Source organism: Arachis stenosperma, chromosome 9 (genome assembly GCF_014773155.1).
Source record: "Arachis stenosperma cultivar V10309 chromosome 9, arast.V10309.gnm1.PFL2, whole genome shotgun sequence".
Classification (NCBI taxonomy): domain Eukaryota; kingdom Viridiplantae; phylum Streptophyta; class Magnoliopsida; order Fabales; family Fabaceae; genus Arachis; species Arachis stenosperma.
Window position 1 is genome coordinate 88,159,201 of NC_080385.1, and position 18,220 is coordinate 88,177,420.

General features: G+C 36.1%; 1 protein-coding gene across 1 annotated transcript; it reads right to left on the minus strand.

Moving 5' to 3' along the window:
- Positions 1-13,565: 13,565 nt before the first annotated feature.
- LOC130951455 (uncharacterized) lies at positions 13,566-17,815 on the minus strand. Its single transcript, XM_057880103.1, has 2 exons — positions 17,516-17,815; positions 13,566-16,241 (listed from the first exon to the last, which is right to left on the minus strand). The coding sequence occupies exon 2, from the start codon at positions 16,165-16,167 to the stop codon at positions 13,906-13,908; it is 2,262 nt and encodes a 753-aa protein (XP_057736086.1). The 5' UTR covers positions 16,168-16,241; positions 17,516-17,815; the 3' UTR covers positions 13,566-13,905.
- Positions 17,816-18,220: the final 405 nt, after the last annotated feature.

Sequence of the window (18,220 nt, forward strand, 5' to 3'; positions counted from 1 at the left end):
TTTGTCTTCCCTTTTCCTTTTCTAGAGGATTCTCCGGCCTTAGGTGCCATTGATGGTAGTGGAAAACAAAAAAGATTGTGCTTTGACCACACCAAACTTAAAATATTGCTCGTCCTCGAGCAATAGAAGAAAGAAGAGAAGAAGAAGAAGAAGAGAATATGGTAGAGAGGGAGAGATGTAGGTTCGGCCAAGGTGAAAAAGAGAGGGTTGTGTTGTGTGAAAATGAAGTAGAATGGGAGGGTATATATAGGGAGAGGGGGGAGTGTATGTTCGGCCATTTAGGGTGGGAATGGGGGGAAAATGGTTTTGAATTTTTGAAGGTAGGTGGGGTTTATGGGGAAGAGTAGATGGATGTGAGTGGTGAAGGGGGGTGATCGGGAAGAGGAATTGAGGTGATTGGTGAAGAGTGTTGGGAAGTGTGACATGGGGAATAGTCATCACAAAAATAGGATTAGGAGGTAAGGTAGGAATATAGTAGGTGGGGATCCTGTGGGGTCCACAGATCCTGAGGTGATCCTGTGGGGTCCACAGGTCCTGAGGTGTCAAGGAATTCCATCCCTGTACCAAATAGGCATGTAAAATGACTTTGTACACCATTCTGGCGTTTAAACGCCCATTGGTGCACGTTCTGGGCGTTCAACGCCCATGTAAAGCATGTTTCTGGCGTTGAACGCCAGTTTCATGCTTGTTACTGGCGTTCAGCGCCAGCTTTTCTTCTCTAGGCACATTCCTGGCGTTCAGCGCCAGAATGTTACTTGTTTCTGGCGTTCAGCGCCAGAATGATGCTCTGTTCTAGCGTTGAACGCCGGCCAGATGCATCTTACTGGCGTTGAACGCCAGCTTGTACTTCCTCCAGGGTGTGATTTTTTTTTCTGCTGTTTTTGATTCTGTTTTTAATTTTTATGATTTTTTCGTGACTCCTCATGATCATGTACCTAATAAAACACAAAATAACAATAAAATAGAATAAAATAAAAATAAAATTGGGTTGCCTCCCAACAAGCGCTTCTTTAATGTCAATAGCTTGACAGTGGCTCTCATGGAGCCACAAAGGTGATCAGGTCAATGTTGTATAGTGCCAACACCAAACTTAGAGTTTGGATATGGGGTCTTAACACCAAACTTAGAGTTTGGTTGTGGCCTCCCAACACTAAACTTAGAGTTTGACTGTGGGGGCTCTTCTTGACTTTGAACTGAGAGAAGCTTTTCATGCTTACTCTCTTTTGTCATAGAAGAATGGCCATGTGCCTTAAACACAAGGTAGTCCCCATTCAATTGAAGGACTAATTCACCTCTGTTGACATCTATCACAGCTCCTGCTGTGGCTAGGAAAGGTCTTCCAAGGATGATGCAATCATCCTCTTCCTTCCTAGTGTCAAAGATTATGAAATTAGCAGGGATGTAAAGGCCTTCAACCTTTACTAACACGTCCTCTACTATTCCATAAGCTTGTCTCAATGACTTGTCTGCCAATTATAAAGAGAACAAGGCAGGTTATACCTCAATGATCCCCAGCTTCTCCATTACAGAGAGTGGCATAAGATTTATCCCTGACCCCAGATCACATAGAGCTTTTTCGAAGGTCATGGTGCCTATGGTACAAGGTATGAAGAACTTGCCAGGATCTTGTCTCTTTTGAGGTAAAGTTTGCTGAATCCAGGTATCTAGTTCATTAATGAGCAAGGAAGGTTCACTTTCCCAAGTCTCATTACCAAACAACTTGGCATTCAGCTTCATGATAGCTCCTAAATATTGAGCAACTTGCTCTCCAGTCACATCTTCATCCTCTTCAGAGGAAGAATAGTTTTTAGAGCTCATAAATGGCAGAAGGCGATTTAATGGAATCTCTATGGTCTCTATATGAGCCTCAGATTCCTTTGGATCATTAATAGGAAACTCCTTCTTGCTTGAGGGACGTCCCAGGAGGTCTTCCTCACTAGGATTTTCGTCCTCCTCCTCCCTTGTGCATTCGGCCATGTTGATCACATCAATGGCCTTGCACTCTCCTTTTGGATTTTCTTCTGTATTGCTTGGGAGAATACTGGGAGGAGTTTCAATGACTTTCTTACTCAGCTGGCCCACTTGTGCCTCCAGATTTCTAATGGAGGATCTTGTTTCACTCATGAAACTGAAAGTGGCCTTTGACAGATCAGAGACTATATTGGCTAAATTAGAAGTGTTTTGTTCAGAATTCTCTGTCTGTTGCTGAGAAGATGATGGAAAAGGCTTGCTATTGCTCAGCCTATTGCGTCCACCATTGTTAAAGCCTTGTTGAGGCTTTTGTTGATCCTTCCATGAGAAATTTGGATGATTTCTCCATGATGAGTTATAGGTGTTTCCATAAGGTTCACCCATGTAATTAACCTCTGCCATGGCAGGGTTCTCAGGATCATAAGCTTCTTCAGAAGCTGCCTCTTTAGTACTGTTGGATGCATGTTGCCATCCATTCAGATTTTGAGAGATCATGTTGACCTGTTAAGTCAACACTTTGTTCTGAGCCAATATGGTATTCAGAGCATCAATTTCAAGAACTCCTTTCTTCTGAGGTATCCCATTATTCACGGAATTCCTCTCAGAAGTGTACATGAATTGGTTGTTTGCAACCATGTCAATGAGTTCTTGAGCCTCTTCAAGCGTTTTCTTTAGGTGAATAGATCCACCTGCAGAATGGTCCAGTGACATTTTCAAAAATTCAGATAGACCATAATAGAATATATCTAATATGGTCCATTCTGAAAACATGTCAGATGGACATCTTTTGGTCAGCTGCTTGTATCTTTCCCAAGCTTTATAGAGGGATTCACCATCTTTTTGTTTGAAGGTTTGAACATCCACTCTCAGCTTGCTCAGCTTTTGAGGAGGAAAGAATTTATCCAAAAAGGCAGTGACCAGCTTATCCCAGGAGTCCAAGCTATCCTTGGGTTGTGAATCCAACCATATTCTAGCTCTGTCTCTTACAGCAAAAGGGAAAAGCATGAGTCTGTAGACTTCAGGATCAACTCCATTCGTCTTTACAGTCTCACAGATCTGCAAGAACTCAGTTAAAAACTGATAAGGATCTTCAGATGAAAGTCCATAAAACTTGTAGTTTTGTTGCATTAAGGCAACTAGCTGAGGTTTCAGCTCAAAGTTATTGGCTCCAATAGCAGGAATGGAGATGCTTCTTCCATCAAACTTGGACATTGGCTTTGTGAAGTCACCAAGCATTCTCCTTGCATTATTATTATTTTCGGCTGCCATCTCCTTCTCTTGTTCAAAAATTTCTGAAAGGTTGTTTCTGGATTGTTGTAATTTAGTTTCTCTTAATTTCCTTTTTAGAGTCCTTTCAGGTTCTGGATCAATTTCAACAAGAGTGCCTTTTTCCTTGTTCTTGCTCATATGAAAGAGAAGAAAACAAGAAAAGAAAGAGGAATCCTCTATGTCACAGTATAGAGATCCCTTTATGTTAGTAAAAAAAGAAGGGGGTAGAAGAAATAAAAGTGAAGAATCCAAACACAAGGGATATATTGGGTTCGGATTTTTTAGATGAAGAGAGGTGAAGAGAAGTGTTAGTAAATAAATAATAAAATAGAAGAAGAAAAGAGAAAAAGAATTTCGAAAATAATTTTGAAAAAGGGATTAGCAATTTTCAAAAATTAGAGATAAGATGTAATTGAAATTAAAATTTAAAACATTTAGTTAATTAAAAAGAATTTTTGAAAAAGAGAGAGATATTTTCGAAAATTGAAGAGGGAAAAGTAGTTAGGTGGTTTTGAAAAAGATAAGAAACAAACAAGAAGTTAGTTAGTTGATTGAAAAAGATATTAAAATCAAATTTGAAAAAGATAAGAAGATAAGAAGTTAGATAAGATATTTTGAAATCAAATTTTGAAAAAGATAAAATTTTTGAAAAAGATAAAATAAAAGATAAAAAGATTTAATTCAAAAATTTTGAAATTATTTACTTCACTAACAAGAAACTACAAGATAAGATTCTAGAACTTAAAGATTGAACCTTTCTTAACAAGAAAGTAACAAACTTCAAATTTTTGAACCAATCACATTAATTGTTAGCTAATTTTCGAAAATTAGATGTAAAGATAAGAAAAAGGTTTTGAAAATATTTTGAAAAAGATTTTTGAAGTTTTTCGAAAAATGAAAAAGATATAATTTTTGAAAAAGATTTTGAAAAGATAAGATTTTTAAAATTGAAATTTTGACTTGACTTGTAAGAAATAACTAATTTTAAAAATTTTTGACCAAGTCAACCCAAAATTTCGAAAATTTGGAGGGAAATAAGGAAAAGATATTTTTTTTTATTTTTGAATTTTTAATTATGAGAGAGAAAAACAACAAAAATACTCAATGCATGAAATTTTTAGATCAAAACAATGAATGCATGCAAGAATGCTATGAATGTCAAGATGAACACCAAGAACACTTTGAAGATCATGATGAACATCAAGAACATAATTTTGAAAAATTTTTGATGCAAAGAAAACATGCAAGACACCAAACTTAGAAATCTTTAATGCATGGACTCTAACAAACGAAAAATGCATATGAAAAACAACAAACAACACAAAACAAGAAAACATCAAGATCAAACAAGAGGACTTATCAATAACAACTTGAAGATCATGAAGAACACTATGAATGCATGGAATTTTCGAAAAATGCAAGAAAAATTTTTAAAGCATGCAATTGACACCAAACTTAAAAGTTGACTCAAGACTCAAACAAGAAACACAAAATATTTTTTATTTTTATGATTTTCTAATTTTTTTGGATTTTTATTAATATTTTTTTTTCGAAAATAAAATTTGGAAAAAATGAAAAAGAAAAGAAAAATTTTGAAAAAGATTTTTGAAAAGAAAATTACCTAATCTGAGCAACAAGATAAACCGTCAGTTGTCCATACTCGAACAATCCCCGGCAACGGCGCCAAAAACTTGGTGTTGTTGCCGGATTAAAAACTCGGCACCATTGTGGTTTGGAAACAATTGTTGAATTGTTGTTCGAAATTGATTGTTCCCCGGCAACGGCGCCAAAAACTTGGTGGACGAAATTGTGATTCCTTTGTTATTATATTTTGTAAAATTCATTGCTTTTTCAACTATGTGTGGACACAACTCCGTTCAACTTAACCAGCAAGTGTACTGGGTCATCCAAGTAATACCTTACGTGAGTAAGGGTCGATCCCATAGAGATTGTTGGTATGAAGCAAGCTATGGTTACCTTGTAAATCTCAGTTAGGCAGATTAAATAGTTTTGGGTTTCGAAAATTAATAATAAAAAGAAAATAAAAGGGATAGAAATACTTATGTAAATTAATAGTGGGAATTTCAGATAAGTGTATGGAGATGCTGTGCTCCTCTTGAATCTCTACTTTCCTATTACATTCATCCAATCCTTCTTACTCCTTTCCATGGCAAGCTGTATGTAGGGCATCACTGTTGTCAATGGCTACATCCCATCCTCTCAGTGAAAACGTTCCTATGCTCTGTCACAGCACGACTAATCATCTGTCGGTTCTCAATCAGGTTGGAATAGAATCCCTTGATTCTTTTACGCTTGTCATCACGGCCAGCCTTCAGGAGTTTGAAGCTCGTCACAGTCATTCAATCCTAGAATCCTACTCGGAATACCACAGACAAGATTTAGACTTTCCGGATCCTCATGAATGCCGCCATCTATCTAACTTATACCACGAAGATTCTGTTGGGGAATATAAGAGATGTGCGCCCGGCCTAAGGTAGAACGGAAGTGGTTGTCAATCACGCGCGTTCATAGGTGAGAATGATGATGAGTGTCACGGATCATCACATTCATCAAAGTTAAGTGTAACGTATATCTTGGAATAAGAATAAAAGAGAATTGAATAGAAAGTAAGAGTAATTGTATTGAAACTTGAGGTACAGCAGAGCTCCACACCCTTAATCTATGGTGTGCAGAAACTCCACTGTTGAAAATACATAAGTAAAAGGTTCAGGCATGGCCGAATGGCCAGCCCCCCTGAGTGATCAAGAGACCGAATGATCAAAGACTACAAAGTCAAAAGATTAAACTGTCAAAAGATGTCTAATACAATAGTAACTTATCCTATTTATACTAGACTAGCTACTAGGGTTTACATGAGTAAGTAATTGATGCATAAATCCACTTCCGGGGCCCACTTGGTGTATGCTTGGGCTGAGCTTGATCTATCCACGAGCTAAGGCTTTTCTTGGAGTTGAACTCCAAGTTATAACGTGTTTTGGGCGTTTAACTCCGGATCATGACGTGTTTCTGGCGTTTAACTCCAGACAGCAGCATGTACTTGGCGTTCAACGCCAAGTTACGTCGTCAATTTTCGAATAAAGTATGGACTATTATATATTGCTGGAAAGCTCTGGATGTCTACTTTCCAACACCATTGAGAGCGCGCCATTTGGAGTTCTGTAGCTTCAGAAAATCCATTTTGAGTGCAGGGAGGTCAGATTCCAACAGCATCAGCAGTCCTTTTGTCAGCCTTTTTCAGAGTTTTGCTCAAGTCCCTCAATTTCAGCCAGAAATTACCTGAAATCATAGAAAAACACACAAACTCATAGTAAAGTCCAGAAATGTGAATTTAACATAAAAACTAATGAAAACATCCCTAAAAGTAGCTTGAACTTACTAAAAACTACCTAAAAACAATGCCAAAAAGCGTATAAATTATCCGCTCGTCACCCCCTCGACAGCATGAACCTTAAAGAAGTAATTCTTGAAGTCCTTAAAGGACTTATCATACATAGCAAAAACTTTGTAGCCCTGGGCGGACTTGAAGGAAACCCAGGAAGCCTTCTTTTATGAAGAACCGCCAGGCTTGGCGGAAACAAACAAATAAAGGAAAAGAGTCTGGGAAGGTGTTACATCTAATTCACGACAGAGAAGTTGAAAAATTTTAATAAAACCCCAGGAATTAGGGTGAAGCTGGGATGGAGTAATATTACACGACCACAACAGGTCGGTCTCAAAAGCAGTAAAAGGAAAAGTAATGTTCAACTGGCTGAAGAAGTATTCATAGGCATAGAAGAAGGGATGCTCCCTCTCAATGGAAGTCGGAAAACAAACTCTCTCATCAGAGTCAGGAGCAACAAGCTCGTAATCCTCCTCACGAGCATTGTCACCACAAATCCTATGGCGTTTCCTTATCTCTGTGCAAAATTCAGCATCCACAACAGAAACACACAACAAAACAAGGGAGTCCAGCCAATCGGACATCCCCTCGGGAACTCTGGAAGACATCTCTACAACGTTATTGCGAGAAGACATGAGGCCAACTAATCCTACAAGTAAGAAAAGAAGATGGGGTTACTAAAAAACATCCCGGACAAAGGGAGAAAACAACTCGGTCAAAACGATACAGGCGAAGAAACAAGAAAAGGAAAACCCCAAGACTCAAACCAAAAGTCCGGGGGCATCCTTTGGAGGCAGTAACAAAGCAAGGTTTCCAGGCAAGATCTACAGCTTGCACCCCAGCATTTCTCAGAAAGAATTCAAAACAGCAAATATTTTTCATCAAAGAAAAACACAAAAAGTCATTACAGTCTACCAAACAAAAAGCATTCCCAAACATAAAAGCACGCCAAGCAAGAACCATTAAAGATGCAACCTTTTTCAAAGATCAGACAAAAAGCAAACTCCAAAAAGTGATGAACAGATGCAGATTTTCTATTAGTATCAGACAGGAAACAACCAGAAGCAATAGTAAAACCCTAGAAGGCCCCGATAAAAAATGCCAAATCCATAAGAGAAAGATAGGAAAAGCATGTTATAGCAACAAGCAAAATACAATACCATGAAAAGATTCAAACTTTCAGAACATGCAAAATCAGAGCTTCACCAAAAAACTAAAGACGAAGCTATGAAAGAAGCAAGAAAGCTAGTACCAACCTGGAAAGAATAGCGAGCTTCAAAGAAACTGAAGATGGTAGACGAAATCTGGGAACGCCTTCTCACAAAGAACGCGAACAAGAGCAATGTCGCAAGAAGAAACGCGAGACCTAAGGCTCCAGAAACGCCAAACGACGCTGCAACACAAAGAGAACAAGAAGCGCAAACAAAAAACAGAAAGTGGAGAGAGCAGAGAAAAGAAGTTATGGAAAGGGCAAAAGGAGAGAAACCGTTTCTGGGTTTTTCAAAATCGAAATAAAGAGCCAAAGGGAAATGGGGCAATTAATGCTCAAATTAAAGAGGGCATTAAACCCTCGCACGTTCCCAAAAAAGCGCTGATATAAAAGCGTGCGTCTTTTGGAAGAAACGCTCTACATCCAAAGCTGCTGCAAAGGAGTCGACAAAATGCTTGAGTTCGGCTTCACCAAAAAAAGACCGAAGTCAAGGACTCGATCTCAAAAAGAAAACTGAGCTCAAGCAGGGGCACTGTTCATATCCCGGGTCGAAGTTGTCCGACCCGGGATGTTCTACAGACAAAGCGACCGACCTCTTCAGGTCAGGACAAACCGACCTCTTCCTAAGGATCTCGGCCAAGTCCCCAGAAAAGCCCAAAGAAGGGCCCAAATAGAGGAACACGCCCCAAATCCCAAGGCAACCCAAGCATACAGAGGGAAAGGCGGTTCCCTTAAAGATAAGATGACCTCACTTAAAGATAAAGACAAAGATAAGATAAGATAACTAACTTATCTTATCCACAGAAGGCCACATCTCACCATTATAAATACACTGGAGCACCCAGGTATAACTCATACTCTGATTCTACTCAATACCTGCTTAATACCCTTGCTAACTTAAGCATCGGAGTCCCTTGCAGGTACCCCCCACCCTCCGGGGACGAAGGATCAGCAGCACTTTCAGTCCCACAAGTCGGACACACCAGCTCCGGCCGCTATACACCTGCCGGACACATCGGTTCCGACCAACGCAAAAGATCTTGAACGAGATCGACCTACAGTTTCAGGTAACCCTCGGAACAGTACTCATGGTGAAACAATTGTATAGTACTGACTGAATGAAACTTAATCCATTATATAAAATCAAATTCGAAACACCTCTGTCTACAATTTAGAGATTTTCAATTCAATTCAATTCAATTCTGATTTAGAACACCTGCGTCCTGCGTCCATTCAATTCAATTTAGAAATTGAATTCCATTCAATTCAATTGAAAAAACAATGTGTATGTTGTTGGTGATGACGATAACAACAGAAGAGAAGAAGAAGAAGAAGAGAATGACGAGAAGGAGGAGAAGCAAAAGAAGAAACTGCGTGCGCGAAGAAGGAGAGGGAGGAGGAGGAGGAGGATGAAGAGGAGGTATACGTGAATTTGAAAGAAGAAGAAGAAGAAGACGTATGCATGTATTTGAAAGAAGAAGAAGAAGAAGAAGAAGAAGAAAAAGCGCATGGGAAAAGAAGAAGAAGAAGCGCGAGGGAGGAGAAGAAGATAAAACGCGTGTAATGACGCTCTTTTAATAAGAGTAGTTTTTGTTAGTGTTGGACCTATTTGAATAAAACTTGGATGGAAAAACACTTGGATGTGTAGTATAATCCTTATGTTTACTATTCTCATACTTTTGGGTTTGTATATATATTTGTCTAGCCGGTCTTTTTTCGTAGGTTGAGACTATATATATATATATATATATATATATATATATATATATATATATATATATATATATATATATATATATATATATTCTTATGTTTTTGTTTTCTCAGTTATGCACCTTTACTCTCAATGCTTCACGAGTGATACGTACTTATTTTTATTATTCTTTTCACAAACTCTTAATTAAGATATATTCCTTAAAATACTATGTATGTATTTTGTTTTTAGAGGTCGTAATATCTCACCATCTTTGATTTACGACTTAAGCATAAATCTCTGTGTGGTAGGGTGTTATAGTACACCATCACAATCCTTGCCAGATGCATAAGTTACATATAATCAATTATATTCACAATCATTCATAATTAACATATTCAGCATTGGACAAGCAGTACACCACCACGATCTTTGCCAGTCAGTAATCATATTCATAGTCACAAACTTAATCAATTCCCATTGTCAATAACAATCATTTATAATCAATCATAATCTCTCCATATATTCTCAAATCTTAGCCTAGAGTAAGTGGGACAAAACCACAACCCTTGCATCTACACAGGCAATATCATATCAATCAAACTTATTTTCATCATCTAATTCATCATTAATCATAATTTGCCAACATATATATAAATAATAATTTTCATCATAAGCCTCGCTTAGATTCTCAACCAGTTTCATATAATATAATTCAACGTAACTCCATAATTCTTGAAAATCTCAACTTAACATAACCATAAAAATCACATTTTTTAAAACAAGTTTCCAAAACCGATTTTAATTTCATTTCTAAGTTTAAATCATTCCTAGAAGGCTCGAAAATCATATCGTTGCGTTAAATCAATTCAAACACATTAAATTTACTAAATACATCTTCAAAATATAATTCTTTATTTAGAAGTAATTCATTTTCTTCAACCAATTTTTCAAAATTAACTTTAACATCACTTTAAGTTTAAAATGTCTTCCTAAAAGGATTCAAAATCATTCTTATTTCCCAATTAAAACTCTATTGAAACATAACCACTTATTTTGGAATAATTACTTTAACATAAAAATACTCCAAAACACAATCCTTTCTATAGTTAAATCAAAATCAAATAAATAATTCCTCAACCCAAATTTTTCAAATAACACTTCAAACAAAGTTTCTAAGCTTAGGGGGTAACAACCAATCTCTTTTTTTATTATTCAGTTGAATCTAAATTTATAAAAATTTTGACAGCACCTCTCCTAAAATATGGACTTTACCACTCCTTACGGGTTCCATCAATCACCGCAAATCACTGACTTTTTTCTCAACAAAAATAAAAAGAAACAATGTTCTTAATCCACTCAATTTGGAAATAAAAATGACATCATCAATTTACCCAAAACTTATAGCAAGTATTCCATCTCAATAATAAGAAACAGCCACAATCCAACCATCATCATAACAACTTCAAACCAACCACAAAATCCAACTCCATTCGACAATTACTTATCACGTTTCAATTTCACAATCAATACAGTATTATCAAGCAATCATTTCAGCAACAATCAACTAAACATTTTTAATCGATCAATAAACCAACAAGGCAAGCAATTACATTCATTCAAAGCAACTCAATTCAATCCATAAGACTTACAAAATTATAAAAATGCATTTTTCGCATTCATATCGACTTGTAACAATTCTTAAAAGTAAAATGAATTTAAGAAAAAGCCACTACCTCAAATAATCGAAACTAAAAAACTATAAAACGCGTCAAAATCCTCTTTCTCCCGACCCGCAATAGCGGATAGGGGCAGCCGTAACCTTAACTCCACTCCACTTTCGAAGCAATTGTAGCAACTTTAATCACACATGCAAGAACCAAAACTCAATTCTATGTCAATAATACTACAAAATCCTCAGCAACATATAATAAAAACATCAATTAAAAGGGTTTTTAGAACCAAAACAAATTACTGCACAAGAAAGAACCAAAAACAGGGTAATAATGGCTGTGTGTGTGGGAAGGGGGTGGCGGCTGTTGAGGGAAAAAGGAAGGGTGAGGGAGTGTCTCACTTAGGTTAGAATTAGGGTTTTGATTTGGGAAAAAAATGGTGAAGGTAAGTTGGTAATTTCTAATAAAAATAGAGGTAATGTAATAATTGAAAACTAATTTTAATCCAATAAAATTATCTTTAAAAAAATATTATTTATTCATCAATTTTAAATTAGAGGTAATCATATAAATTTTTCTTTAAAATTATAATAAATATCATAATCTAATATTTAAAAATCTAGGATCTTACACAACAACACATTACTTTTAAAAAAATAGAAAAAAAATCATTTTTAAATATTTTTACCAAAAATATCCTTTAACATAATTAGTAATTACAATTTATATCCTTAATTTTAATTTTTTCTCGAAATCTTTAATTTTTTTTGAATATTAAAGTTTTCTCCAAATTCTAAATCCCTTCCTAATTCTCATTACTTTGTTGAAAAGACTCCTTAAGTTGTCATACCTTATTATATTTTATTATTAATTTTAGTTACACTTTTTATTACTCATATAAGATATATATATATTGTTAAGCTAATTTAAGTTTGACTTATAGAAATTTATGTGAAACTTCAAGTGTGTTGATTAATCTAAGATAATTTTAAAAATCTATTTTTTATTGTTTGTTTATGGTCAATTATAAATTTACTTTTTAATATTTATTGATTAGTTGGTTCTTACTTCTTTGTTTTGTATTATTGAAAATACTAATAAAAATTACATATAATTTTGATAGTCTTTTTATGATTACACAAAATAGCATACCTCCAAAATTAATTTCTAGAAAAGTCAATAAAAAAAATTCAACTAAAATACAAATGACTAAAAAGGTTAGATAGAATGATTATACTACCGAAATTTTTTTTACTGTATGTCAGAAGAAAATTATTATCTCATACACTTTAATTAAGAAGGTTGGAAAAATATAGTAACTAATAAGTTCAAGAATATTACAATAGTTTCTATAATAAAAAAAAGCAATTAAGAAATATAAAATATCATCTTTCTGAATTTAGAATATTATTTAGATAAAAAAAATACTCCTTTTAGATCACATAATGAAGTTTTTAATTACTATCATTTATGTATGAAGAGTGTTATTGAACGAACTTTTAGAAAATGATGGAGGAATTAAGAAATCACATAAGAAATCAATTACCGCAATATATGCATCATTAGTATTTTATAAGTTATGGATATATGTATCCATTTATATTTCTTTTTATTTATATAATCAAGTTGAGCAAACAGATGCACTGGCTATATAAAGTTATTATACTACTAAGGGAGATTATGTAGCGCTTTATTTTTTAATATGTTAGTAGCATGTATTAAGAGTTTAAACATATAAAAGAAGTGTTGTGGTTACTAGTCATGAGTTTTTTGTTTTGATCTTGTCCTTTTTATGTAATTTAAATAAAAAAATATTTTATTTTTATTTTATTCAAATAAAATTAAAAGTACATTTTTATATAATTATTTTTAAATTTATTCAAATATAAAATAATTTTTTTATTCAAAAAATATTTTTAAAAAAATAAAAAATTTAAATATTTTTTTAAAAGTCAATCCAAACTAACCCTTAATAAATAAACAAGCATAGGCTGAGACAAAGCACCTTAAAAATGTTCATATTCCATTAATTCTTTTTCCAGGAAAATTCTTAACTTGGCTATTAGATCCCCTCAACCATGTGCATCTTAATTTATAAAAGTTTTGCAAAATTATCTCCTTTCAAGGAAATACCGCTAGAATCATGAAGCAAAGCAACTTCACCTATTAATTGTAATATATTGTCTATGTGCAGTATTGTAACAAAACTGTGATGACATCAAATTCTAAAAGGGATGCAGTGAACTATATCGTTTTATTCATTTCCAAAATCATGTACATATAAACTATAATTACTTTGGACCGATTAAACAACTTTCCCATCACCATGAGTAATAATACTAATATATAATCATTCTTGGTATTCATACACCTGTGAACAACTCCAGAATCCGGATGCTTACATTGCAAGAAGAAAATCGATAGCATTAAAAAATCCCATCACATCAAAACTAAAATCACACAAGTGTGACCTCGGAGGTAGAAGGCCGTTGGATACTTGAATATGAGAATATTCAAATCCAAATACACTATTGAATAATACTGTAATTATTGGAGTATATACACATAGAAAGTCTCAGCAATAAATTAATTCACATTAATGTCAAGTAAATAAACATTACTTGCCAATCTACTAAGCTATCAAGCCTAAAAAACACCAGTGCAAGTTTGCAACAAGGGAAAATAAACCTCAGATGGGAGCTGCACATGTGGTTCTAAAGTGGCCTGTTTGATTACAACGGCTACAATGCACCACACGCTTGACACGGCCGCGGTCCTCTGCACGAACACGCTTCTTCCTTGGTCGTCCAGGTGGTCTGAGTGATTTCGGAGGATTAATGATAACATCAAGAGCATTGGTTGCATTAGGATCCCCTTCAGACAACTCCTTCCATAGAGACTTATCAGGAATTGGATGTATGGTTTGGGAATATGTCTTCCGGTATGTTGCAACCGTAAAGCAGCTCTCCGTGAATCTGTGGACATTCTGCCTGCAAGAAAGAAGTGCTGCCACTGCATGCGCACAGGGCAAACCGTAAAGCTGCCAGCCTCGACAAAGACAGCAACGATTCCTAATATCAACTATATTTGTTCCTTCATGAGATATAACTTCAAATTCAGCTTCATTGGCACGAAGAACCTGATATGTACGAGCGTGTTCAAGAGCCTCTGCAACACGTCTCTCAGCAGAAGGAACAAGTATTGATGTCCACTGCATGCTGGTCTCTCGCCGTTCGTTAAACCAAGTCATTAGCTGCCTTCTGATGCATTCCATCATTTGAATTATGGGAAGGCCAGATGCCTCCAATATCCAAGTGTTTAAAGATTCAACAATGTTAGCTGTCAAATGACCAAACCTTTGCCCCTCAAAATATGCAGTAGCCCACAGCCGTGGTGGAATTCTTCGAATCCAATATGCAGCATCTTGTGATATCTCTTCGATCTCCAGAACTTTTGCTTCAAATTCGATCACCGTAAGTGCATTGGCTGCTTCCCAGAGGAGATTACCAAGCATAGTGTTATTAAATTCTTTTCGAAAGCTGTCGCTCAAGTGACGCATACAAAATCCATGGAATGCTGTAGGAAAATTCGCTTCCACACCATCAACAATTCCCTTAAGTCTATCAGACAGAATCGTAAGCCTTGGCATGTTTTCAGTGTTAATCTCAAGCAGGTTGTGAAGCTCAGACAGAAACCACATCCAATTATCATCATTCTCTTCATCAACGACACCAAATGCCAAAGGAAAGAGGGCACCGTCACCATCAAATCCAGTAGCAAGAAGTAAGGTACCAAGATACTTGCTTTTTAAATATGTTCTATCAAGCCCCAAGAGTGGCCGACAAGCATTTAAAAAGCCATATATACAAGCTTGAAAAGAAACGAAGAGACGTTGGAAGCAATTATCAGTGGGACTTCCATATACAGATGCAATACTGCCGGGATTTGTGCGTTTCAATTGTTCGCAGTATTGCGGAAGCAATCTATATCCTTCTTCGAAAGAACCACGCATTGCAGCCATGATACGCTCCTTGCCTCTCCAAGCCTGCTTGTAAGATAAGGTAATACCATGAACCCTATGGATCTCTTCCAATATTTCCTTTGGCTTGCAATTAGGGTTCTCTTTCAGCCTTTGCTCCACAGAGTTAGCGACCCACTGAACTGAGGCTTGTTGATGGCCAAGATGGGCGATTCCTCCACATGTATGATTCTCATGGATGGTCCTAATGGTAAATGTTGGAACACCTGGGAGCTTGGCAGCATGAATGCGCCACGGACAGCCTTCACTTGCACATTTAGCAGTAAAGCGGGTCTTGTCGGATTTTATGGTTTGCATCTCAAAGTGCAAAGCAATTGCTGCATCCCTCAATGCCCTTCGACAACTCTTTACATCAGGGAATTCTTGCCCAACTGAGAGTTCATAAGTGGGATTTACAGCAACTACACGAGCCTGAATTACAGGAGTAGATAGCATAAGCTGGGACTGTTCGATACCCAAATGATCGGCAGAATCAATGCCTATCTCCGTGTTCTGAACCACAGTCAGGGCCATGTTCTCATCAAATTCATGGTTCTCAGAAACGGGCAAATCATTGTTCTCCGACAGTACCAACTCATGATTATGTTCAGGAAGGGGCATCTCACGGTCATCATGCCCTGGTTTGTGATCCATGGAGAGTTCATGCTCATGGCCATAAGTGTGACCATGCTCACCTTCTTGATCATGGCTCTGTCTCATCTCCAACTCATGGTCTTCGTCTTGGGCATTTCCCAGGCCAAGTTCATGATCATGACTTTGCCCCAGATCCATATGATGCTCATGGCCTGCCCCCAGTTCCAATGCATGACCCTGGCTGAGCCCCATATTATGATCATGGTCCATCACTAATTGTTGGTCATGGCTTATTGCTAAATTGTGATTTTGACCAAGTATCAAATCTTGATTAGTCATCAAAGATATAAATGACCACTGCACAAAGTACAACACAAATAACTGATTAAGGACCGAGACACTGCTGCAAGATCCTGCAGATACAATGGAAAAGTCAGATATAGCATATCAATCCTATGTCCTGCACAGAAACATCAAAGGTGCTGAATTGCATGCATCACAAGAAAGCTACAACAGGAACAAAATGAAGATGATGCACGTAACCATTTCACACAGAATATGAAACAAGTCAAGTGAAATCTCTAGGCAGGCAGCAAACAAATAGAAGGCAGGTAATTCAAGAAGCATCTAATAAAGAGAACATATTACTTTTCTTTCCTTTCCTCAAGTATTCTCCTACCTTAAGTACATATTAAATGCGATTTGACAGTATGTACATACTACAGAATCATGTGAGTCATATAGGCAGAACACACAGAAAGTAAATTGCTCTAATGATTGCCACAATATCTCCCAAAACAGAAAAGTAAATAAATAAATGACAGATATGCCTACAAACATAAAAGAAGAGCTGTCCACCGTTTTTAATATATAAGTAAAACAACATAGAGGACCCAATCCCGGGAGGGAATACCCATGGAGAGGTGGTCGAGGCCATATATAATGAAAGAAATGGCCAAATACCACCACAATCATACATCCTAGTCCTTTGACACAAACCCATAAGATATGACACATTCTTATCCACGCTCATAGTCTAACTTTTATGACTATACACCATATATCCACAAGACAACATGAACTGACACTTTGTCAAAGGAACACTAAGAAGCCATTTAAGTATCCGTTTCAAATAAGCCAAGACCATCAACCACCATTATCACACTAGAAAACTCGCATGTCATCTTCAAGTCATTTCTTGACCCATTTCAATCACCCTTCTTACCCACTACACAAATTCTTTAATACCATATGATTACTCTCCAGAATTCCCCACTTATATAAACATATGTAATTATCCAATTCCCCCGTGGCATTACCATCAGGGGTTCATGGATACCAGTCCCAATCACAAATTGCATTATGCAAAATCAGCTGCTGATTACAATTTTACAATTGCACAGCTGGAAATTCATACCCACACATCCATGATCAAATAGATAATAATCAAATGGTCAAACCCACGGAACTGACATTGTAATAAATTATTTACCAGAAATTAAGATCAAAATCACCACTTTATTACAGCAAAATAGTAACAATAATAATTCAGAAAAATAGTGTAACAGAGCTAAGGTGAGAATCTATGTAAACAATCAAGAATAAAACTTTCATAAAACATAAGACATACAGAATTGATGTAAAAATATACAGCTCAGTTATAATAATAATAATAATAATCTTTTACCTTTTCCAGGAGGGGTATAGTGCCATGGCCTTAGGATCTCGAAAGAAACACAAAGACGAAGTGAGTAACGCTCAGAAAGACACTACATCGAGGGTTCGGAGTATTAGGAACCGGATCAAATAAAGAACAATGGTTTAGCAATAGAGGGAAGAAGAAGAAGACTGAGAGTTTTTGAAAGGAAAAATGGCGGGGAAGTGGAGAAAATCGGAATTTAGGGTAAGAAGGGTAAGGAGAAGAGAGGAAGATTGGGAATTAGAAGGGTAGAAGCAGCATCGGTTCCGAGGGCTGAGAAGGGAAAAAATTTTGGGGAAAACAGGTTTGAGGCTAACCACAAAAAGAGGGTATTTAGGTCAAAGGAATTTTGCTTCTTTTTTTTTTGTGCTTCTTGAAATTACTGTTATGCCCCACTCTAATTTAAATTTAACCCATTTCATCTCGCCTCATCACTCATCACTCATCACTCATCACTCATCATAATTCACTACATAAGATAGTAAGGATTTTGTGTCTCGGTCTTCAAATAGATTGACAATTAATATTAATAATTAATTTTTATGTTTGTACGAAATCTAAAAGACTAAAACAATTGATTATTGAGTTTAATATTTTTCATGATAAATTAGACTTGTTTGGCTAAACTTTGCGCAGAGAATCTCTCTTAGAAATATTAACAAAATTTAGATCAAAATATAAATACTTAAAAAT

What these genes read in the sequence shown, in the direction of transcription:
- LOC130951455 (XM_057880103.1), bottom strand. Translation starts at nt 16,167, where the DNA reads ATGACTAATCAAGATTTGATACTTGGTCAAAATCACAATTTAGCAATA.